Below are 25537 nucleotides of genomic sequence, written 5' to 3'. Positions count from 1 at the left end.
AATCATGAATTTTGCAATGTTATAGAGAAATTATTAAAGATTTTGGGGTATTTAAGATGTTCTAATATTTTCAATCATGAATGAAATAATCAAGGTCCCTCATGATGACAGTCTCATAAATTAGCAACCAATTCTGCAGCTGTTTTACGATCTTTAAGTTCATTGTTCCAGTTTTACAGCTCACTGCTTTAATGTTTTGTTTCATCCTCACTGCTCCCATCAGTGTGGTTACCAGACAAAGGAGGCAGGTGTTCACAACAAAAAAGCTCAGATAAACTACCAGTCAGACAAAGTTAGCAACTAGTTAATATAGTGGAACATGTAGCAGCCGAAAAGCCAAACAAAATCCTGCAGGAGGTGCAACAATACTGCTCTGCTAGCTACGATCTAACTAACAGTCAAGTTTAGTTTATAGGATTAGCTAGTCATCCATATTTGACTGAATCAATTCATGTAAGGCCTACTTTTTACAGAAAGAGGAAAAAGATGTATTTTGACCTAAAATACTCAAAAATATCTCAGTAGGCATCTCAATAAGCTTTATGAGGTGTTGTGTTCAGCCTGTTGCACCACTCCGAAGTGGCCAAAAACAAGTTTGCACTTGTTTAATGCTGTAAATGTCTTCAAATCAGAACTGATTGTGAACTATTGTATTTAATGTTGAAGATAGAGCATTTTATTTAGGAAATGGTATGCTACATGTTCTGCCAGTTTAACCAAAACTGCTCAGTGTATGAACCAAATGTAGAAGTTAAATCAATGTTGCATTCAATATTGCATTAGCTTTTACTTAATGACAGTGGGTGCTGTCTTTTAGCTGTTTGGTAAAAGCAACAGTACATGTATAATTAATCATTTGTCATGCCATTTAAGGCCAGTAATAATGTATTATATTAATCCTGGCATTTCATTAGCACCATAGTGAAGCAATTACTAATATAAGGAGAGACATAAACCATGATAAGACTGTCAAGAGCTCTTATGATGGCTTCTATGATATGTATGCTTTCATTAGAGTCCTTAATAGTAATTGTGGTTGAACAATAACCAAAAAAGTCAACAAGAGGATGGATATTTTTTATGCTAAATCTTAAAAGGTTGTACTTGAATCAATTCATGTCTTTTTTTTTACTACCACTTCAACTTAGCACCATACACAGAGGTCAGTAATCGCAGAGCAAATCACAACAAGTGTAACCACTAAACCTGAAAAGCTGAGGGGTATGGTTATTATTGACACTCATTTGTCATCTAATGTTCACAAACAATACTGCGTACACACAGTATACAGTGGTTTAGGACCCATGCTTCTTCCAGCTTCACACAGTGTGCTTTGCATGCACCGTGGGTGATGTCTGAATTGTTATCTAAGATGATATCCCAAATGTCCGCTGGGTGTGGAAGCCTGGCACTGAAAAATGGAGAGGATTTCTCTTGGTTATGATGAGTGTTTCTGTTCTTCCAGCTCTAACTTCCAGCTCTAACTCAAGCCACCCTGCACCACCAGCACTGGTCTGCAGTTAAGTGACTCCTCTATATGTCCTTTTTGTTTGTAGTGTCCAACTCCTTTCTGAGGCAACTTAAAAAGTGGTGGATCCACTACCATACAGAACCTTTCTTGGATATCCATACCTATCGCAAGTGTATGTGTTAATTCTGACACTTAAACATGACTCACCTTCATTACAAACAAGCATTGCTGTTCCAGTGTCGCTCCTCAGTGACTGAAACAGCTGATGGGACTGACTTTGGGAATTGTTTGATTAAGGATTAGCTTTTGCTTTACTTTGCATAAAGGATGTAAGAACCGAATAAGGATACAAGATCACACTTTGGTGCATAATGTGTATGCTGTCTGAATGTAGACATCCTGCAGGCTTAGTGCTGTAGTGTCAGTAATACCCCACTCTCAGGCTTGTGTAGTTAGACAATTGCTTCATTACATGCATTAAACTACACCTTGTGATTGTGATAGATTGTTACAGAATATCTAATACTTAAAATTCATACAAATATAAATCTAGCAAATAGTTCGCTTCCTTTGATTTTAAAGTGGAAGGCAGTAAACACAATACATAGCCCACCACAAATACACACACCCAGAATAAAAATGCGGCAATGAGAATGGTGGTTGAATTTGCCTTTAGGTGTGTCCCTATTTGTACTTCAGCTGTGGCCACAGACGTCTTGCTGCAGATTTGCCTATGGTTGCTGCTATCTGTTCGCCTCACCTGTCCATTGGAGGCCCCTCCCTGTCTGTGATCCCACCCTGTCTTCCCATCACCTATGGCGGCTATAAAGGAGGCTGAGACAGGCTCGTCTGGATTGTGCTCAGCTGGTGGACGATCGGCTCACAAATCGACTCAACACAGCTCACAAAGAGGGACAAGAGTCTACATCCAGCACAACTGAGAGGTAAGGATGACATCCACAGCAGAACGACTGGCCCGTCAGCAGGAGAGGGAGAGAGGCATTGGCACCAACCAGAGTGCAGTCAAGTTCGCCCGGCAAGATTACAAATCTTTGCGCCAGCAGTGTCTGGAGAGTGGACGCTTGTTTGAGGACAACTACTTTCCGGCTGAGCAGAAATCGTTGGGCTACAACAAGCTGGGACCATACTCTTCCCAGACCAAGGGTGTGGTTTGGAAGAGGCCAACGGTAGGAAGCCACCGAAGAGAAACACAAAACAATTAAAACAAAAAAGGAGCACAGTTTGTACTGTAATATGATTACTCTTGTCAAAGCGAGAATTGTGGAGGTGAAGAGATGAAGACAAGGCATTTAAAAAGAATAGCCGTAACTAGTTAATTTCTAACTGCATCTGACTGAGAGCTCTTGACAAATCAGAGTAGATTCAATCAAATCAATGTCCATTCAGCGTGATCAATGAGTGGTACACAGTGGTCTGTGAGGACTTCTGCTTCTGCTTTTTCTGAGCTTCCTCACACAGTATCTGCATGTGGATGAAACAAAGCTGATTTCAGCTGATATCAGTGCTCAAACAAAGATCCAGGCTTATGTCTCTTAAGAACAAAGGGAAAATCATTTTCATTTCTTGTTCTGGGTCAAAGTAATAAAAAGGGTTTATTTCTATTTTAACCACTTTCATCAAATCAAAATCATCAAATGGTACTTCCTCCCTCCATCTCATTAGTGTAGTGTTTCATTCAATTATACTTCCCATTATTAAAAGAAATATTTCCCAAATCTAACTTCAAATGTTTTGATGTTCTTTATAGGAGCTGTGTTCCAAGCCAAAGTTCATCAATGATGGAGCCACAAGGACGGATATTTGCCAGGGAGTTCTAGGTAAGTGGGTGGAAAGAGGATGGATGGATTATGGGGTGTTTTGGTTTTTAGACGGGAACCACAAACATCTGTAGGATAAACCCTCTACCCATTTCGCCATGAAGATTGCAAAAGGAAGGGCTTTGTTGGCACAAGCTGTTTACAGCACTGATGCACTGCGGTGAACACCAGATGCTGCTGCCCAGTCTCAGATAATGTTTCTGCTCTTACTGTACAGGTGACTGCTGGCTTCTGGCTGCAATCGCCTCTCTGACTCTAGAACAACAGATCCTGGCTCGTGTGGTGCCTCCTGGACAGAGTTTCACTAAAGATTATGCTGGGATATTTCACTTCCAGGTCAGTCAAAGACTCTTCGCATCTGACCACGAACCCTCATTTTTCTTTTTTCTTTTTTCTTTCTCTCATTGTCTTTTTTGTCCTGGCATGTCAGACCATGGAATGAATTAGTTATTTTAAATGAAAACATTCACACTGGTAAAGGGCAATCTGAGATATGTAAAACCAGATTTGGGGGCAATGTAACGATCCATCAAATATCACAAATCAACTCATATTTTGTGTATTTTTTTAAACTTATTTTATAAGTTTTGTTATTATTTACAGTGATGTTTTATTTACATGTTCCACTTGTCCTCAACCGAGCACCACCAGGTTGAGCTCATGTAAAGTTTTGTAGTGACCTCAAATCCAGTAAACTGTGCCTAATGCAACAAACAATGTTACACTGTCTCATGACAAAAGCTCCACGACAATAGATTTGTGTTTGAGTCTAATTTGAAAGCTAGCCCTCAACATCTGCTGTGTTATATGCAGAGAACAGAACATCCGACATCCAAAGATCACACAGCTGCTCAGGAGTCATAATCGTCATAATGCAGGACAGGTGAATGAACTTGGCGGTTTAAGTTTTAAGTTTTTGACAGTGAGTTTACTGATGGGAATTTTCTCCTCTCAGTTCTGGCAGTTTGGTGAGTGGGTGGATGTGGTGGTCGACGACCGTTTGCCCACCAGAGATGGAAAGCTGCTGTTTGTTCACTCAGAGGAGGGCTCAGAGTTTTGGAGTGCACTGCTGGAGAAGGCCTATGCTAAGTATGGATTATTCCTGTTATAGCTTTTGTTCATCAAAACATATGAATGTCCAAGATACAGCTGGTGAATCTCTTCACTTCCCTCTGTGTCCGACAGGGTGAGCGGCTGCTATGAGAATCTGGCAGGTGGAAACACGATTGAGGCTTTTGAGGATTTCACAGGAGGGATCGCAGAAATATACGCCTTAGACAAGGCTCCAGCAAACCTCTTCCAACTCATACGTAGGGCCCTGCGCCTTGGCTCCCTGCTGGGCTGCTCTATTGATGTAAGTCTGATTTTCTTACTGATTTACATGGTGATCTGTGAACAAACATGCCAATAATAATATAGTACAGATGGCATCAGACTGAAATGTTTGTTCTGGGTGATTTCAGACATCCAGTGCCAACGAGAGTGAGGCAGTTACGGCTCTCAAACTTGTGAAGGGACATGCATACTCAGTCACTGGCGCAGAGGAGGTACAGTTTAACTTTTTTTATTCTTTTCATTATACTGCATGCAAGTTGCTTTGCAAACTCCTGCTTTCTTCTTCAGGTTCATTACCGAGGCAAGCCGGTTCAGCTTGTCCGCATCAGGAACCCGTGGGGTCAGGTGGAGTGGAAAGGGCCTTGGAGTGATGGGTAAATTACTGTATTATATATCCATAAACCTTTAGCTACCATTGGTTAATTTGGGGATTTTCCTAAAAGTATGATTGTTTATCAAATTTAGATCCAGTGAGTGGAAGCACATCAGTGAAGATGAGAAACTAAACCTGAACCACGTGGCTGAAGATGGAGAGTTCTGGTAAATCTACCGTCTTTAGCCTTTCAGTGACATTACAATTAGTGTAATATATAATATATAATACAATTTTGAATAATTTGTTGATACTAGAATATGGATTAATATTGATAATCTCCTATATCACCACAGCAACAGGCTCAGAAAAAGTGATCTGAAGTTATGATGAGAGATATGACAGTGTTTTCTTTGAACTGTGTTCCTCTTCTCAGGATGTCTTACTCAGACTTCATCAGGCGATTCTCCAGGCTGGAGATCTGTAACTTGACCCCTGACTCGCTCAAAAGCGATGATGTGAGCCACTGGAACCACTACCAGTTTGAAGGGATGTGGAGGGTCGGCTCCACTGCTGGTGGCTGCCGCAATAACGCAGGTAAGAGAGAGATCGTACATACTGTATGTCTGACCAAAAAGTTCTGTTGCTCTACTTTATATTAATGTCGTCACTTTTTTAATGTCTTCCAGCCACCTTCTCGTCCAACCCGCAGTTTGTGGTGCGTCTGGACGATGTGGATGATGATCCTCTGGATGGGGAGGATGGATGCACATTTCTGGTGGGGCTGATGCAAAAGAATGGACGACGGCAGAAGAGGCTCAACCGCGGGCTTGAGACCATCGGCTTCGCTATTTATGAGGTGTCTCAGAATAATCTGATACCTCATATGAAATCAGTACTCTGAATTTGACTTTTTTTCAATAACTGTTTCCTGTTTCCTTTTTACAGGTCCCAGATGAGGTCTGTATTTGCACTGGTACACCCTTACTAAAAACTGACATTGTAAATGCAAAACAGACATCAGATGACGATTATCAATAAGATCACTTGATTGTACTGTAAGTTTCTGGGTCACTGTCTGACATCCCAGTAATAGAAGTCTCCTCCTGCTAATCTTCAGTACAAGGGCCACAGCAATGTTCATCTAGGCCCTGACGTCCTGCTGCGCCAGAGAGCTGTGGCCATGAGCAGCACCTTCATCAACACACGCGAAGTGTGTGACCGCTTCAAACTTCCTCCAGGGGAATACGCCATCATTCCCTCAACCTTCCACGCTCACAAGAACGGCAGCTTCCTTCTCAGGGTGTTCGCAGAGAAACAGGCTGCGACCAGGTATCTGTGTTACAGTCATAAGCAGACCTGAGAGCTTTAGCTCATACAGCCACCTAGTGGACAAAGCTCAATGGCTCCTTCTTCAGTCACAGGATAGTCTCAAATTGAGAGTCAGGGCTACTTGTTATTTCCTTGCACATCAACTGAGAGTGTTCATTTCTATTTTTTCAGTGCACTGGAGGAGGACGTTGACGCCACAATAGAGGAGGTAAGAAAATCCACAGAACATTAAGCTGCTCTTTGCTTGCATTAAAGGTGTAGTATTGTATAAAGTGAGATTATTTGCAGGTCTAGGTTCTATATTAATACTGTGAAAGTATCAAAGTGTTTAGTCTACTGAGAAATACACACAGCCTGTATTCAAAAAAATAATTAATTTATTTGATTTTATTGATTTGGTTCTTAAAACCACACATTTATCTTCTTATAGATATCAACACTTCAAACAAAACACAGAAGATATATAAATATAAAAGAAATATTCTTTTCTTTCCACCATGCTTGAGTTTGAAAAAAATGTGTCCCATTAAATCTTAAATACATATCGTTTGATATAGTGTATGTTAAATTTAACATGCACAAATATTTCAAAATGCCAAAAAATTGAAGAGCAAGTGATTTTATTTGCCAAAAGTGACACAGACTTACTGTTGTCTTCCTCTCACAGGCGGAGATAACCGAGAGTGACGTGGATCCTCATTTTAAGCAACTCTTCAAGCAGATTGCTGGCAATGTAGGTAGAAGGACATGACACAGTAAATAAAATATATACACGGCCCTAAACTTGGATCACAAATTAATATCATGTTATAATATTAAACAGGACATGGAGGTCTCTGTCTTTGAGCTGGTCAGAATTTTGAACAATGTCGTCTCACACCGTGAGTACTTTGAAAAGTCTGGTTCGTTTAAGTATAAGCACTTTGTTTTCATTGACGTAAGACTTGATGCCGGTTATGTTTTGTCACTTTCTCGCAGGGTCTGATATCAAGACAGATGGATTCAGGCTCGAGACAGGTCGGCTTATTGTCAGCCTGCTGGATGTATCCTCTTCAAATATGAAAAAGTAAAGTTAAATGGTGCCTTAAATCCTCCCACTGTGAATGTATGGATCTCTGTGCACTATAGCTTTGGAATTAAGACACTTAAATGTGACTAAAACGTGACTAATCAGAGGCTTTCTATGGTGAGCTCTTTATAAACCTTAACATTCCCCAGAAAGATGAAAGTAACATGCTGGGACTGATGGAATTCCACCTGCTTTGGAGCAAGATCCAGAGATATCTGGTAAGTTGTGATTAATAATGGTTTGAAATGAATTATGGTGATGTTGAAACACCTGTCTGCATCTGTTCACACAACTCATGGCTGCCATGGTGATGTAGGAGATCTTCAAGAATCATGACAAAGACTACTCTGGCACCATGAGCTCCCACGAGATGAGAGGCGCTGCCACCGAAGCAGGTGACAAACATTATCACACGAGGAATCTCATACAGCTGTAGGGCGTGAGATTCAGGGATAATATTTACTTTTCTGAAAAGTAGCTATGTAGAAATCTTTCAATAGGACTCTAGTTTTCTTTGAACAGTGTTTGCCACCACAGCTGACATAAGTGTTCATCTAGTCATGAGACACATATTAGAAATGAATTATCTGACCACTGAGCAGGAACAAAACACAGCATGCTGGCATAGCTGACTGTGTGTTTGTGTAACATGTGGGGGCCAGTTACTGACAGACTGGATAAGCCAGTTAGAGGACTCCCTCCCTGCAGGGAGATGTCTTTCATTTACACTGTGCCAGAACAACAGAACAGGCATGGGCGAGGCTGTGTAACAAAACTCAGTTATCACCCAGCTCATATCTGGCATCCGTTTTAAAAACCATTCCTCCCAAGGATCAGAAATAATCCACATCCACAACAGGAAATAATGCTAAATTCAAACTGTTTTTTCTTCCACAGGTTTCCATGTCAACAGTGCTGTGCTGCAGGCCGTAGTCAGTCGTTATGCTGATGCTCAGTATGCTATAGACTTTGATAGCTTTGTGGGTTGCCTCATTAAACTGGAAATGCTCTTCAGTAAGTGTCAGCAAACACAACAACGCCCCGTCAACACACTGCGTCTCATATTAATGTGTATCACAGAGCTGTGCCATGTTTACATTACCTGTATTTTCTCTCCATCCTTCAACCAGAAATGTTCAAGGCTCTGGAAAAAGCTGACTCAAAGAAGATTGAGCTGGATATGCAACAGGTGTGTGAGAGAATAACAAAGGTCGCTTGTTTGTCGGCACTCCTAGTTTAGACCTCTTACTGCATGATTGTGTTTCCTTTTACAGTGGCTGTGCCTGGCGATCTACTAGCGCTGGAGACAACACAAGCAAGGATCCCTCTGCAACATCGCCAAGAAGACATAGTTCAATTAGTTATCAAGCCACTGCAACACATTTGATTTTAGAAATTAGGTAAACCCAATCAGCGAGGCTTATCACATACATTCTACATGTTCCAAATGCTTGAAAATCTTTTGCTGAACATTTATGTGTGTTATATTTTGCTCTTTTAGCTTCTGCAAAACTTTTGTCAAATGATAGAATAATAAAGAAATAATAAAAAATTATAAAGAAACTAAGAAACTATGGCCTCTGAACTGTTCTTATTCATAAAATATTGCACATCACACACATCACACAAGTTAAATGGTTAAAATAAAGTCTGAAATATGACATATTCATTTTGCCTCACTGTACCTTCCCTGTTTATAATTGCTGGTAAGAAATTCTTCATGCACTAACAGTAGCTGAGGTGCTTAGTGGGGCCAAATGAGGCAGAAACATTGTTGAGATTTAACCAGCAAAAGACAAGGGGCTGGATGAAACAGGTGAGCCAGAGCAAACTATCTGGTCTGGCGAGGGTGTGGAGACAGCTGATCTGTGTATATCACACAGAGCTTGTCTAACCCCACAGACATACCAGTCGCAGACAGAGTGAAGGTGTCACAAATCTCTAAAATGTCAGGCATTGCAGCCAAGCTTCAGCACAACCGAGAGCGAGCACATGGAATCGGGTCCAACTCTCACGCGGTGAAATACTTGAACCAGGACTTTGAGTCTCTGAGGAATAGCTGTCTGGAGAAAGGACAGTTGTTTGAGGATGACTGCTTTGAGGCTCTGCCCTCATCCTTAGGCTTCAATGAACTGGGACCAAATTCGTTCAAAGTTCGGGGCATCACCTGGATGAGACCCACGGTAGGTACAGCAGGGAGAGGGAAACATCTGCTGGTGCACATCTGCATCCTCAAAAGATCAAAACTGCAGTATTGTTTAGCCAAATTCTTAATATGGGTGTGATTCAATGCACTGTTTTCCTGCAGCGTGTCAGCACCAGGTGCATGTAACACACAGAGACATATGTGCAACAGATGATACATTTCATATCATAGCTATAGGAGTAAAGACATGCACAGTTAAGATATAGTGTTTCTAGTGTATTGTACGTAAAGTGTTTCACACATTTTTTTCCCTCTCTTTCTTCAGGAGTTATGTTCCAATCCAAAATTCATAGTTGAAAATGCGACCAGGACTGACATTTGTCAAGGAGCACTGGGTGAGACACACACACACACACAAATGCATGTTGATGGCACAATCAGATATTTACAGCATCTATTTCCATATATTTCCATCCTCAACTATTTCAAAATAGTTAAATGACTTTGCATACATATCTGAGATGCCACAGTTGGCAGATATGAGTACAGTAACAGCTCTTCATGTTGACTTCCCTCTATCCTTCACTGTCATCCTGCTCATCTGGAACCTTTTGTATTTTTGTAATTCTAAATCAAAATGATATTTAAAGGCTGTAATGCTTCCTGTGCACTGACATCAGCTGTCACTGTGCACAAAGTGTCCTATAACAACTCCTTCAGTCTTCTCCATCTACACCCAGTCTGGCTGAGTGGATGTATATGTGGGTGAGAATGAGTTATGTTTGCAGTTGCTGAGCAAAGTGGGTAATGTGAGAGAGTCGTTTCTTTGCACAGCTGAGGTGTGTGTGAATACCTGTGCAAACTGCATAACAACTACATTTTGGAGATGTGTCACAATGACAAAATTATTATAACATGTGTGTTACTTAAGATTTTACACAGGAGTTCCCTCTATTCTCTTGCTTGTGTTCAGGTGACTGCTGGCTCCTGGCAGCTATCGCTTCCTTGACTCTCAACAAACAGGTTTTGTCCCGGGTTGTCCCCCATGACCAAAGCTTCGAGGAGAACTATGCTGGGATCTTTCACTTTGAGGTAGAGCACTGTTGATAAGACACACACCCCAGCTACAGTGTTTTAGAGGTGAAGTGGCACAAACAGGTTTGATTTTATTTGTTCCGGTTCTCAGTTCTGGCAGTTTGGTGAGTGGGTGGATGTGGTGGTCGACGACCGTTTGCCCACCAGAGATGGAAAGCTGCTGTTTGTTCACTCAGAGGAGGGCTCAGAGTTTTGGAGTGCACTGCTGGAGAAGGCCTATGCCAAGTATGGAGTCATAGAACATCTGGATACCTTTCTGTCTGTTTCAGCATCTCTTATTGTGGTCTAGTTCTTTATCAATCCTTTTCCCTTCAGGCTCAATGGATGCTACGAGGCTCTTTCTGGAGGCAGCACCACTGAGGGTTTTGAGGACTTCACCGGAGGCATAGCTGAGAGGCATGACCTGAGCAGGGCAGATCCTCATCTCTTCAAAATCATCAAGAAGGCCCTGGACAGAGGCTCCCTTCTGGGATGCTCCATTGATGTTTGTTTGGTTTTCCTTTTTTACTCTCAAGTAGCATGGTTGGGATCCTCTTCTTGGAATCAGGTTGTTTTTACCTCACAAGTTTTTCCTCTCCATCCCAGATCACCAGCTCGGCCGACTCTGAAGCTGTCACACATCGCAAGCTGGTGAAGGGCCACGCATATTCAGTGACAGGAGCAGAGCAGGTGAGCAAATATGTGTAAGCTGCGGTGGCCCCCGTGGCAAATAAGTATGCTGCATATTGCAATAGATGCTATACTTTGTTTAGCTGAGGTTTTATTTCACCCATTTTTATTCTATTTATATTGTTTTTAGGGTTACCCTTTTCTGTCTTTTTTTCTGGTGGGGTAATTGACACCTTATTCTGTGTCAGGTGGAGTACCGAGGAGGCACGGAGCAGCTGATCAGGATTAGAAACCCATGGGGTCAGGTGGAGTGGAATGGAGCCTGGAGCGACAAGTGAGTGTTGTGCACTTTTAGGCAGTTTTAATGGCAGGAAATGCAATAAACAATAAACACACTAATATTAGCTCTAAATAATTAGCTATTAGTTATCACTGGCAGCCACTGCAGAAAGGTTTGAGCCATGTTAGCAGCCTGTGACTCGAGGGCATCAGTGTAGGTTGGTCACTGAGTCCACCACTTTGGTTGAGGCTAAAATATCTCAATGAAATTTGGTGCAGATACCCAAGATCCCCAGAGGATGAATCCTAAAGACTTTGGTGATAACCTTAGTTTACATGTAATTCTACTGGCAGACCAAGTTTTCACTGGAAATATTTTAACATGGGGACGACCTGATCACCCAGTGGTTAGGGTGCATACCACATGAGCTCATATGCTCTGAGGTGAGTCGCTGGTTTGACTCCTGACTGGCCCGACTCTGCATGCAATTCCCCCCCTCCGTTCCCTCATTTCCTACACTCTATACTGTCCTATCCAATAAAGGCAAAAAATGCCAAAAAAAACTTAAAAAAAAAGAAATATCTTGCATATATCATGCAACATGTAGTGGGTGTGAATTTTTTAAGGACATTCATGGTTCCTAGATTATATGTCTAATGACTTAATGATCCTTTGACTACTTCCTCATTTGTGGTTTTGAGTGAAATATCTCAACAACATTTGAATGGATTGCCATCAAATTGGTGCAGACATTCAAGTTCACCAGAGGATGAATTGTAATAACTTTGGTGAACTAGTGACATTCCCATCAGCCTCAGCTTAATTTTGTGGTTTACTTTTGTGGGCTATGGAGCTGTGAAAAGAGTATCAATTAAAAATTGAATTTCATTGAAATTGCTTCCAACTCTTGTAAATGGGCTTTAACGCCTCTTGTGTTGTTCATACATGCAAGAGGACCCAGCCTAAGTGAAACATTTATATCCTTTGTTTTGAGGTTTCAAGGTTAGTAGGTGTTGGTTGTTTGTTTCAAAATGCATGTAACACAGAGAGACGTATGAACACACCCATCGGAATGGCTGGTAAATCCTGTTGTAAAAGAAGGCTGTTACACAGACTCTGGCTTTAAAGCTTGTTTTTGTGCTCACGGTTTGGGTGGAGGAGCGTGTGGCATTCACTATAGCTCCGGACCACCTCTGCCTGCCCATACTTCCAGTTGATAACTAACACCTGACTGTGTTAGCTCAAAGGGCAGAAGCACAGCTTGTGAACAGACAAGGCGGGCAACTGCTTGGGGCCCCAGGCTGTTAGGGGGCCCCTGAGGGTAGATAAACTTAACTCCACAGCAATGTCTCAAAATGCAGCTTCCTCCCCCTGAAACAACCAATGGATGATTTGCAATGTCATCTCAGAAGCAGTGATGCCAACTATTTTCAGTAAAGTCTGCACATACTGAGCTCAGTTTCCAACACTGCTCAGGAGGAAACCACCATAAAGGGTCTTTCTGTGTTGATGAGCACAGGTCTTATTATGTGGGTTATTTACAATGTACCAACATTGAAGTTATTTAGTTATTTGTTTAGCGTTTTATGGTTCTTTATAACCTATAATATGAAAATTACAAGGTTTTTCATGTTCTTTACATCTATATTTTGAAAATACTACTAATGTAAACATTTAAAATAAAAATGTCACATTATTTATTACATCATGATGATAACTTCTGATGGCACTCCTGGCAAAACTTTGCCAAGGAACCCAGCTGACTCTAGAATCGCCACTGCCAAGGGGTGAGCCTGTTTATTTGTGCACGTTCTGTAGTTTATTTTCTGTATCTTTCTTTTTTTCTAGTTCATCTGAATGGAGATACGTGAGTGCTGATGATCGGAAGAGGCTGACCAACCGTTCTGAGGACGGGGAGTTCTGGTAATTCTCACCGAAACCACTTCACCAAAGTCCATACACCAAGCATAGGTTTACAATGCTGAAATAAATACTGCAGATACAGGTGAATCCCAGTGCATTATCCAGAGCTATTGGCAACGATGCAACAGCAAATGGGAAATAACCATGGTGTATCCATTTTTTGAATTATGTTATAAAGGGAAAACTCACAACTATTGAGTGACATGAACTTTTTTGTAAGTTCCTGTATTACATTAGAGTAAGCAGTGTGAAGGTCAAAGGTCACAATGTCAAGAAGGCAAACAAATACCCTGGATTTCTAGCATAAAAAGATGTCATTTGTCATCATACTCCTTTTCCACAGGATGTCATTTTCTGACTTCCTTCGCCAATATTCTCGCCTCGAGATCTGCAACCTCACCCCTGATGCTCTCACAGACGAGTACAAGAAATGGGCGGAGTCAGAGTTTGAAGACACATGGAGAAGGGGCGTGTCAGCTGGTGGCTGCAGAAACTATCCAAGTACAACCAGTTTCACAGTCTTCCCGTCAGATTTAAATCCAGTGCTGGTTTATATGTGTCATAAACAAACATACAGACCCTACTAACCATTGCTTCCCTTTCCTAGATTCCTTCTGGATGAATCCTCAGTTTGTCATTAAGCTGGATGAGGTGGACGACGACCCTGATGATGGTGACGAGGGCTGCACCTTCATTGTGGGCTTGATGCAGAAGAACAAGCGCCGTATGAGGAAAATGGGGGAGGACATGGAGACCATCGGCTTTGCCATCTATGAGGTAAGAAGCTGCCAGTGTCTGTAATAATACTTGTGTTAGTGGAGAATGTATTGGAGAGTTTTTCACCTCTTCTTACATTTGTTCTTTTTAATCTTTTTCTAGCTGCCTGAGGAGGTATGTATGCAAGGACGGAGACACTTCATGAGCCCTCGTTTTTCATGAGTATTCAAAGGATCTGTTCATTATTCAATATTGAGCTGTGAAAATTCAAACTGTCACACAGATATTTACACAATGCATGTGTCATTTTCCAGTACTCTGGCAAACGGCAAGTGCACCTGAAGAAAAACTTCTTCCTGTACAACTGTTCAGCGGCACGCTCCGAGACCTTCATCAACCTGCGGGAAGTGTGCAACCGTTTCTGTCTTCCCCCTGGAGAATACCTCATCATCCCCTCCACCTTTGAGCCCAACAAGAATGGAGACTTTTACATGCGGGTGTTCTCTGAGAAACAGGCTGATTTCCAGTATGTTTGTTTCACAAATAAGCGCAATGTCATAGTTACAAAGTGCTCAAAATGACCATAGAAATGTGACTTCTTGCTTTCAGAGAGATTGATGATCCCGTGGACTGCCATGTTGAGCAGGTAAAGTCATATCCCTCGACGTATGCTTTTTAAAATTAATATTTAGGAAGAAACATTTTAGGAAGAAAAAATGATTACCTTGTCATCTCCAGATTGACATTGATGAAGACGACATCAGTGACAGATTCAAGAGACTGTTCGGACAAATTGCTGGACATGTGAGTAAGCTTAAGATTTGATACATCACCTCATGGTCTCCAGTTGTTGTTCCAGTGATTTATACAGCATCTGTGTGCTTCTTAGGACGTGGAGATTTCTGTGTTCGAGCTGCAGAGAATCCTCAACAGAGTGGTGGCGAAGCGTAAGAGAAATGATTTCTTTCTCCTCTTTAAGGCATGTTCAGTATGTGCATTAATGTGACTCTGACTCTCACAGTAATGTGTCCCTGTGTTTTATTCGTTCTCAGGAGATGACATCAAAACCAATGGGTTCACCCTGGTGACCTGCCGCAACATGGTCAATCTGCTGGACGTATCCTTCCTTTCTATTCTTAGTTATGTCGGAAAAATTCACAAGATCTCTAATCTCTTTAACCTCTTAAGTTGTTTGAAAGACATAGTGCTCCATTTTGGGAAATACACTTTCTTGCCAAGATTTAGATAAGAAGGTTGATGCCTTACACAAAAATGCAGTATAGAGTCACAATCAGCAGCCAGCTAGCTTAGCTTGACATAAGCACTGAAAAGAAGGGGGGGGGGGGGGGGGGGTCACTTAGCAGAATCTCCAAAGCTCACAAATTAAGGCAAACACCTAAGGGTAAGCCTGACATATTTGGTATCTTTGGAAATTTCTTTGGCTCTCTGGATCTGCACTATAGAATTTACATTAGTGCTCTGAGTGTAAGTTTGGCTGCACAGCATGAGTTTACTGACGGATCCACAAGCACTGTCATGTCTGTCAGAGGGCCAGAGAATGCCACACATCACTCTGTGTGGGGGTGTTTTGCAATTTTCCTTAACACGCTCTTCAAAGAAAGATGGAAGCGGCAAGCTGGGACTGGTCGAATTTAAGATCCTGTGGTCAAAGATTGAAAAGTTCTTGGTGTGTTCCTTGTTTGTTTGTAATGACATTAACGTACCATGTGTAACATACAGTAGATTATCAGTCGAACTTATTAATGTGTTGGGCTCTCCATTAGGACCTGTACAAAGAGAGAGATGTGGACCAAAGTGGCTGTATGAGTTCCTCTGAGATGCGGATGGCTGTTGAGGCTGCTGGTGAGAAGTCTGGTTCATTGTATTTTGTGTTCTCAACACTTCACACTTGTTTCTCTAACACTTAAGAGAGTAGTTGATGATGGTGAGATCTGAGTAAACTCAAAGATTTGCATGTTACAGTCTGTATTTAGTGTGAACGTCTTTGTGTTTTTCTCTCATTTTGACAGGTTTCTCTCTCAACAACCCTCTGCATCAGATAATCGTGGCCCGCTACAGTGATCCAAACCTGAGCATTGACTTTGACAACTTTGTGGGCTGCCTGGTTCGCTTAGAGTCACTCTTCAGTGAGTTTTTGTCCTTGTCACCATATTTCTATCTGACTGCCCATGCAGACATCATGTAGAGTCCTGATGTTTACTTTGTTTACAACAGACACTTTCAAGACCCTGGACAAGGATCAGTCTGGTGAGATAGAGCTGGGTTTTGTGGAGGTAAGAGTCTGTTTTTTGAAAATGAAACAACAATATGGAGTGAGAGTTTATGAATCACAAAGTGACTTGTGCCTGTGTTTCTATCGACAGTGGTTGAATCTGACGATGGTGTAGAGGAGCTCTGACGGTTGAAGAATCCAGACTTGGGTTGAAGAGTCATGAGATCTGAATATTTAGCTACATGTTTTCAAGTGCATGTCAGTTTGTGCCTTTTGTACAACTTAACTCATACAACTAATATTGAGAGAAAATATTTACTGATGGTTTGATTATTCAGAAACGTAATAAATATAAATAGTTGTGTCCAAAATCACTCACTCATTCACTTCACACTAATTACTCTCCAGAGATTCCTATGTAGAGGACTAATTAGTGAGCTCATTGGTAAAATCAAAAAAAACTTTTGGACACTGCCCAGGTAATTTTCTCTGCGTTGTTTTATCCTTCTTTCAGCGCAATGCATGATGGTCTATATTACTTGGTTGGTAACCACAGGTTGTTAACACAGGTTGTTTACTACTTTTCATGATGCATTGTGGGATACTGTGAGTCCACTATATATGGTTATCATTACACATTTGGACAGCACTACAAAATTGTGAATCTCCTATATAGTGGACACTATATAGAGAGTAGTGAGTGATTTAAGATACAGCCAATGTGGTTATTTAGTACTCATTAAAATATATATATACAGACTGTATATCCTCTGTTTTTTCAAGTAGTAACTTAAATGACTTAGTTTGTCATTTTGGCAAATACACTTAATTACTTTCTTTCAGAGCTAACTGAGAGGATTGAAACCACTCTCACTTCAGTATTGTAAATAGCAGCTACAGCCAGCAGCCAATTAGCTTAGCTTAGCACAAATCCTGGAAAATTGGTAGCCTGGTTCTGTCCAAACAGTCCAATCAGCACCTCTCAAGCTCACTAATTACCAAGTTTTATCTCATTTGTTTAGTCTGTACAAACGATGTTAGGATCACTGCATCTGAACATTACCCACCATAAAATCACAACTTGTCATTTTAACACTTTTTTGTATGGATTCAGGAAATGTGTCTGTGTCTGTGTGTGAGTGTGTGTGTGTGCATGTGTGTGTGTGTGTGTCTGTGTGTGTGTTTTTACATTTCCACAGTGCCCAGCTAGCTGTTTTCATGAAAGTGGTATCATTCTTAGCTAGTTCTTAGCAAGGAAGCAAAAAAGTATATTCCTCAAAATTCAGCTACTCTTTTAATGCATGCAAGAATTTTGACTGATGATATCTCCGATCAAAGAAATTTAAAGGACTTTGGAAAATCTGACATCTATCATAGCTCTATGTGGCATCTCCTCCCTTTGGTAAAAGTTTCTTTGCATAAACATACAAAAATAATTATTTCACTGTATCCAGTTGTTGTGAAGCAAACCAAACCATGTCTACTAATTGAAACTATAATATATATAATAGTCAACTGAGGAAATATAACTGACCACACCCAACAATAGTCCAACAGACCTGAAACTTGAACTGAGGTGAGAACAAGAATGGTTTGTCTCCATGCAAAACTTAGTGTAGAGTTACTCTTTACAAACCAACCCAAATCTGAGTGAAGGCTGAAAGCAGGCTGTCGAAGACATGGTCTTAAAAAACTTTCTTACTTTGATTTATGAGCCAAAAGACTCAAGTAAAACATTAGGACTCATAATCCTCATATAAAGAAGCTAAAAACAACTTTAGCAAAGTTTAAGTGTGATTCTTAAGTGACAACTACAGTGACTCAGCCAACAGGAAGCCTCCAAATGTGATTCAGCAACACACTTGATGATTAAGACTACACTTTGTTCATTGTACCCAAATGATATACAGGTGCTGGTCATATAATTAGAATATCATGAAAAAGTTGATTTATTTCAGTAATTCCATTCAAAAAGTGAAACTTGTATAATGTATACATTCATTCCACACAGACTGATATATGTCAAGTGTTTATTTCTTTTAATTTTGATGATTATAACTGACAATTAATGAAAACCACAAATTCAGTATCTCAGAAAATTTGAATATTGTGAAAAGGTTCAATATTGAAGACACCTGGTGCCACACTCTAATCAGCTAATTCACTCAAAACACCTGCAAAGGCCTTTAACTGGTCTCAGTCTAGTTCTGTAGCTACACAATCATGGGGAAGACGGCTGACCTGACAGTTGTCCAAAAGACGACCATTGACACCTTGCACAAGGAGGGCAAGACACAAAAGGTCACTGCTAAAGAGGCTGGCTGTTCACAGGGCTCTGTGTCCAAGCACATTAATAGAGAGGCGAAGGGAAGGAAAAGATGTGGTAGAAAAAAGTGTACAAGCAATAGGGATAACCGCACCCTGGAGAGGATTGTGAAACAAAACCCATTCAAAAATGTGGGGGAGATTCACAAAGAGTGGACTGCAGCTGGAGTCAGCGCTTCAAGAACCACCACGCACAGACGTATGCAAGACATGGGTTTCAGCTGTCGCACTCCTTGTGTCAAGCCACTCTTGAACAAGAGACAGCGTCAGAAGTGTCTCGCCTGGGGTAAAGACAAAAAGGACTGGACTGCTGCTGAGTGGTCCAAAGTTATGTCCTCTGATGAAAGTAAATTTTGCATTTCCTTTGGAAATCAAGGTCCCAGAGTCTGGAGGAAGAGAGGAGAGGCACAGAATCCATGTTGCTTGAGGTCCAGTGTAAAGTTTCCACAGTCAGTGATGGTTTGGGTGCCATGCCATCTGCTGGTGTTGGTCCACTGTGTTTTCTGAGGTCCAAGGTCAACGCAGCCGTCTACCAAGACGTTTTAGAGCACTTCATGCTTCCTGCTGCTGACCAACTTTATGGAGATGCAGATTTCATTTTCCAACAGGACTTGGCACCTGCACACAGTGCCAAAGCTACCAGTACCTGGTTTAAGGACCATGGTATCCCTGTTCTTAATTGGCCAGCAAACTCGCCTGACCTTAACCCCATAGAAAATCTACGGGGTATTGTGAAGAGGAAGATGCGAAATGCCAGACCCAACAATGCAGAAGAGCTGAAGGCCACTATCAGAGCAACCTGGGCTCTCATAACACCTGAGCAGTGCCACAGACTGATCGACTCCATGCCACGCCGCATTGCTGCAGTAACTCAGGCAAAAGGAGCCCCAACCAAGTATTGGGTGCTGTACACGCTCATACTTTTCATGTTCATACTTTTCAGTTGGCCAACATTTCTAAAAATCCTTTTTTAGTATTGGTCTTAAGTAATATTCTAATTTTCTGAGATACTGAATTTGGGATTTTCATTAGTTGTCAGTTATAATCATCAAAATTAAAAGAAATACGCATTTGAAATATATCAGTCTGTGTGTAATGAATGAATATAATATACAAGTTTCACTTTTTGAATGGAATTACTGAAATAAATCAACTTTTTCATGATATTCTAATTATATGACCAGCACCTGTATGCTTCAATATACTGCACCATGCAAGAGGAAGGTTTATAGATATTTCACAGCAATTTATGTTGACAATATCTGTATTTGCTAAATATCCTTTAATATGTGCAATAGGCTTATATGGAAAATAATTCATCAAAATCTTAAGTGAATTTAAGAGGAACATAGGAACCGATTTAAAACCATCTGTGGAGGTCCTTCAAAATGTTTGTATGTTAATTAGAGTGTTTAAAGTGTGTTTAATTGATGTTGTTTCTCTCCAAAACAAAAAGGAGTCAAGCCGAAAAACATTTCCTGTCTTAGTCATTGTCTTTCTTTAAGAAGTTTGGCACCTGAATTTAACTCGTCATACCAGCCCTGGTCTTTGGTGGCAGGTGTTAACACGCAAATTCAGTGCAGTAGTTTTTCAGTAATTTACCAGTAGAGGTCAGAGTTCTCATAGATTTGGGTTCGCTGCTTTGACGTCACTGCCTGGGTTGTGGTCAAAACTGCAATGTGCTTGCAGCAGCATGAAGTTTTCAGCTCACACAGAGCTATGAAGCAGCCATTTCCTGTCCTGTGTGGTTGAGGGTTATATTTCCCCTTTTACTACTCTGAAAAGCTGCTGCTGGAGGCTGTTAGCTCTCGTAGCCAGGCCTTACCATGGTTAGGATTATTAAAAGAACAACCCTCAAGCCACCAAATAAGAGCTTTCTGTGGATAACTCTCTTATTTTTGTGAAACAGACTGACAAAAGTTTGACATATATTGATGATATTTCTGTTTTTCTTTAGCAGTCACAGATTCCGGTGCTTGCCATGCAAGTATTAGCTGGTAAGCTCTGACATGCTGACATTTAGGCACCCTGCTTTTTGTAAAACAGGATGTGGGACGGGCCTCTGACTCTGTAAACTTCTAATCATCACAGAGGAAGCAAAGCTACTGTGATGCTGAAGCAGAGTATCTGTATTTAAAAATAGTCACTCTCGTGGGGAGGAGGGGTTTGTTATGTACTAAATTCTCCAGCAAAATGAGCTAAACCATCAAAAAAGATTAAGAATATTATTTTCTCATTTGCCAATGAGCCAGTTCAGCAGTTTACATGGAAAATGACTCTTTCTGTCATTGGAAGTATTTTTCATTTAGTGTTTCCAACAAAAACATGTTGTTACAGCAGCAGCAGGGTTGCATTGCAAATGTTGGATTATACATTTTGCCTCATTAGGGTGCTGAAGAAATTTTTTTTTATGTCTGCATGTGTGACCCCTAAATATTTAGTTAGTTAGTTAGTTAGAGTGTTTAGTTGGAAGTGATGACTAACATGACATAGTCTAATGTAACTATATTGGGCATAACACAGAGAGGAGAAGATGGGCTCTACTTATTCATGTGCTGTATTTTAGATCTCTGCTCATACGTCAGGGTGTTACCAACCATCTTTTATATAATCTTATGTAATTCTAAAGGAACAGTAAAGTAAAACACCCAGAAAATAGAGAAAATCTAATCTAATTTGGCAGGGTCGTACTTGTGCAAAACTGTCCTCCACTTACAGACTTGGAACAGGACTGTAAGGTATTATAAGGTGTCTTTCCAAATTGCATGATTGTAATTCAGGTCTTAAGATCTTTTACTTAAGTAAAAATAGAAATATATACTGTACATGTAATGAAAATAAATACTCTGTTACAAGTAGAACTAGAAGTATAATTGATGATATAGCGGCATCTATACTAACCTCTTTAGGAGTGGCCGTGCTTATCGCTGTCATCACACCTTAGCCACGCCCACAGTTGCCAGCAGTTCCTCCCACATTGGACCCTGATTGGTCTGAACCACTGTGTCATGCTGCGAATAGCTAGGAGTTGGACAAGATGGATTCTCACTTGTGATAAATTAAGCTGCCTCACAAGGTTGCATAATTAAACTTATACTATAAATGTAGTTGAGTAAAAGTGTAAAGCAGAAGAAAATGGAAATTCACAGTCACATACAATTTCCCTTAAATTACATGTGAGCATTTTACTTGCTTAAATGCACTTAGTTGCTTTCCACCATTGGAAAAGGTGTGGTCTGGCACCAGAGGAAAGTGGCAGGGGGCCAAGGTTCCCCTCCTGTGACCTGGGCCCCTAATTCCTAGCTAGCTACATTCCTGGACTTTACAGAGAAGCTCCGGGTTTTATTGTGCTAAAGACAGACATGGAAAAGAATAATTAGAATATCAGTTTAAATGCATTTTCCGTTTTGTTTCTTGTTTTCTTTTTTGACCTGATGAAGATCTGACTGGCATCAAACCCTTGTCTTTTTATTTTTCTTTGCAGTCTTTGAGTCAATGCAGTTTTTTTTTCAACAGCAACGTACCTGGGTGTCATTTATGCATGTAATTCCTGTGGTCAGTCCTCACAGAATGTAACTTTGAGAAACATCTATGAAAACTGATCCAACAATTAAAAATTTACACTTGAAGTTCATATCATCCTGCTGGATGGTCTTAGGTGGTAAATATGTGTAACGTTTGCTGGCTTTAGCCTCAAACTGGATTGAAACCAGTCATGTTCTTGGACATCTGACTACTGACTACTGGAATCTGCTGGAGACGTAACAGCTCTCTTCCCACAGGTAGACAGATAAATCCTTTTGGCACATCTGTGCACTCATCCTACCTTTTACCTTATAAGGCCATTGAACTGCATCTCAGCAGCAGATGAGTTAAAAATGTGGACAGGTTTGTTCTCCATATAAGGGTGTTAAGTGCCTCTCCCACCCATGACTGGCTCAAGCTCACCTGGGACCTCTACCTAAAAACAGGAAAATCTCTACCTCTGCCAAACTAAAGCAGGTGGACAGGGCGAGAAAAATGTTTGTACTCTGCCAGAAAATGAAGCATATATATTCATTGTGATTTAGGCTTCAAATGTAATGTGATTAAATGCATATGCCGAGGTTTCAGCTGAAACTGTCACACCTGGGAAGAAGGGGGTGGGGCCACTTTTGGAGGTGTGCTCATTGACCACAGCTCCTCCTCCATGAGTCAACCTGCTCTCCTTCCTTATGACCCCCTCAGCATTTTGACTGCTGCTGCCATTTTTCCTCTGCTGCCTGCTCCTTCACACATCACAAGCAAAATGGTGAGTAGCTTTCACAAAGAATTTGGTTGGATGGACTTGTGCTGTGTCAGTGAACAGCTTCTTTGTGATCACCGCTGGACACGTAATCTAGAGATGATGGAGTTTTGAAATGCCATGTCCTCATTTTAACAATATTTGTGAAAAGACAAGATGTATAAACTCAGAGACGCCTGGTTGTCTGAATATGTAGAGTGTAAGGTTGATGTTTGATGTTTTTTGAGGGGGAAAAAAGTTTGCTGAGTGAAAAGAGAGTCTGGTGTTTGAAAGGGATTGTTCAAGGTGTGGTTTTGCCTCCAAAATGGAGGGAGCTTTGTTCGTGCTTCAAACTTGTTCTGAGAGAGTCCCTTGGGGCGGTCTTTCTTGTGCGAACTTGTTCCACAATGACTGGAATGTGACAGAGCCAAGGCCTTGAAAATTCATAGGGAAGCTTCACTCATGGTACGCCACCGCTTCAAAAAGCTTTTTCAACATTGCACACTGAACTGCCTAAATAGCGTTAACAGTTCTCTCCAAACTCTAGTTTTGAAGAACTTCCTGTTTCTTCATCTTTCAGTTCTGCTTTCCGTGTCAAAACCAAAGTACAAGTGAACATCATCTGCTCGAATGAGAGCCAAGGCCCAAATCAGTATCTTCAGTGTTCATACTGTGACAGTATTTCATCACTTTGTCACCTGACGAGAATTTATACTCTTAACTGCCAAATTAGACTTGGTGCTGAACTTAGTAAATCACATTATTAAAATTGAAATTTAGGCAGTTGCATCTTCTTTGCACTTACTTATTCTTATTATCATTCAAATACAAGATCTTACAGTTGCAATGGTACAATTTAAGTAAATGTAAGTTACAAAAGCAATACATATTTTTCTCTTTTGATCTGTCTTAAAGCACTAGTCTGTGCAACAGGCGATAAGCTGAATTTCTCTAGCTCTGACATTATACGTGACCTGTGGGGTTACTACCTTCCAAAGAAGTGCATCTAATAACATATAGTGTTGACAAAAAAAGTTTGTCTTTTTTCCCTCTTTACTAAATACGAACATGTAATGTTTTGTGTTTTCTCACAACAGGCGTCTGGGGTGAAAGTCGCTGATGACGTGAAGGTTATCATCAATGAGATGAAAGTGGTGAAAAGTGATGCTGATCAGATGGAACGTATAAGATTGGTGACGTTTTATATCAACGATGGATACATCAACATAGAGCAAACTTACCGGCAAAAGGATATCGACAATGAGGAGGATATATTCAAGTTCTTCCTGAGCAAGATGGACCCTCGCCAGTGCCGCTACATGCTGTATGACTGCCACTTTGAAACTAAGGAATCAATCAAAAAAGAAGAACTGGTCTTTGTGCTGTGGTAGGTTCTTTGAATTGCAACTGAAGCATAACTACCCCTACATTTATTTTTCTAATGGCAACTGTCTTCAAGAGCCAGTCTTTTGCTGAGGATACATATTCTTATGTGCATGTGAGAATAATCATGTTACAGTAAACTGTCCCAGTGTGCCACACTTAATGACAAAACAATGATGACGATTTCTCTTCATGCCAGGGCTCCTGAAGAAGCGATTGTCAAGGACAAAATGAACTATGCTAGCTCCAAACAATACCTGAAGAAGGTCATGACAGGTAAATGTTTCCACTCTGTTAAATTGAGTCAATTTAAGATGCTACAATCACATCTTTATTTCCCTGCATTTTTAACCCTGTACAAATAAGTAACTGTATTAACTAGACTTTCCTAGACAATGATAACATTAAAGTTCAAGAAGAATGGTGCTCCCTCTTTTTAACCAACTCTTATGTCTCCCACAGGCATCAAACATGAGCTGCAGATAAACGACATTGCAGATTTCAAGGACAGGGATAACTTTGCAGAAAAAATGGGGAAAGGCATAATCAAACTTGAGGGCCACCCTGTGAAGTCTTAACAAAGTCAATTTACAGGGATTTGAGATGATGACATCAAGTCTCCAAATGAACCTTTTTTTTTTTTTTTTTTTTTTTTTTTGGGTGGGGGTCAAACCAAAGCTTAAAAGTCAGGGTTGGCCTCTGGATGGTATTAAATTCCTGTAACACTCTGATGTTATCTGTCCAGTCAACACCATTTTGGCAGTGAAATCAGTCTCATTCAAATGTTATTTCATTCATTATTTGACATATCCATACATTGATGCATTGACTTGTCTGTCACTTCTCAAATCAGTCATTTGCTGTTTTTATGTACATACACAGTTTGAAACCCTGTATATTCCAGTATATACCATTTGTCTTGCTATTATGGATTGGTTAATGACTTGTTCACTGCATACATCTATATCCTGTAAAATTAAAAAAAAAAAAAAAAAAATCCTGGATACCTTATTAGAGTTTACTAGGTCAAAATGACCGAGGCTGTAAGTTTGACAAATCTGTTTTTCTAGACTGTTACACTTTGATGGACATGTATAAATAATAATTATAATAATGACTTTTACAAGACAAACAAATGTTTCAATGAAAATGCAGCAGTCAGAGCATTGTCTGAGTATTGTCAAATAAATTCAATGCAATCGTT

General features: G+C 40.6%; 3 protein-coding genes across 3 annotated transcripts; all 3 read left to right on the top strand.

The window, feature by feature from the left end:
* The first annotated feature begins 1512 nt into the window (after positions 1-1512).
* Positions 1513-8929, top strand: LOC139623185 (calpain-2 catalytic subunit-like). Its single transcript, XM_071481212.1, has 21 exons — positions 1513-2658; positions 3240-3309; positions 3527-3645; positions 4265-4398; positions 4495-4663; positions 4773-4856; positions 4933-5018; positions 5110-5184; positions 5394-5554; positions 5647-5816; positions 5906-5917; positions 6078-6289; positions 6461-6497; positions 6957-7022; positions 7113-7170; positions 7268-7332; positions 7508-7576; positions 7675-7753; positions 8256-8372; positions 8489-8547; positions 8633-8929. Exons 1-21 carry the CDS (start codon positions 2422-2424, stop codon positions 8654-8656), a joined length of 2103 nt encoding a protein of 700 aa, XP_071337313.1. The 5' UTR covers positions 1513-2421; the 3' UTR covers positions 8657-8929.
* Positions 8930-9205: 276 nt separating this feature from the next.
* On the top strand, positions 9206-17125 carry LOC139623184 (calpain-2 catalytic subunit-like). The gene is made up of 21 exons (XM_071481211.1): positions 9206-9541; positions 9830-9899; positions 10478-10596; positions 10691-10824; positions 10915-11083; positions 11185-11268; positions 11457-11542; positions 13337-13411; positions 13755-13912; positions 14019-14188; positions 14291-14302; positions 14443-14654; positions 14738-14774; positions 14867-14932; positions 15018-15075; positions 15181-15245; positions 15747-15815; positions 15913-15991; positions 16159-16275; positions 16364-16422; positions 16513-17125. The coding sequence occupies exons 1-21, from the start codon at positions 9305-9307 to the stop codon at positions 16534-16536; spliced, it is 2100 nt and encodes a 699-aa protein (XP_071337312.1). The 5' UTR covers positions 9206-9304; the 3' UTR covers positions 16537-17125.
* A 5698-nt stretch (positions 17126-22823) lies between these two features.
* cfl1l (cofilin 1 (non-muscle), like) lies at positions 22824-25537 on the top strand. The gene is made up of 4 exons (XM_071481193.1): positions 22824-22977; positions 24048-24337; positions 24533-24609; positions 24796-25537. The coding sequence occupies exons 1-4, from the start codon at positions 22876-22878 to the stop codon at positions 24909-24911; spliced, it is 585 nt and encodes a 194-aa protein (XP_071337294.1). The 5' UTR covers positions 22824-22875; the 3' UTR covers positions 24912-25537.

This window comes from Trachinotus anak, unplaced genomic scaffold, assembly GCF_046630095.1.
Source record: "Trachinotus anak isolate AG129_WGS33_773 ecotype Australia unplaced genomic scaffold, CSIRO_AGI_Tana_v1 ptg000007l, whole genome shotgun sequence".
NCBI lineage: Eukaryota > Metazoa > Chordata > Actinopteri > Carangiformes > Carangidae > Trachinotus > Trachinotus anak.
The sequence above is the reverse complement of the archived record's forward strand: the minus strand, read 5'-3'. Positions and strand labels throughout refer to the sequence as shown.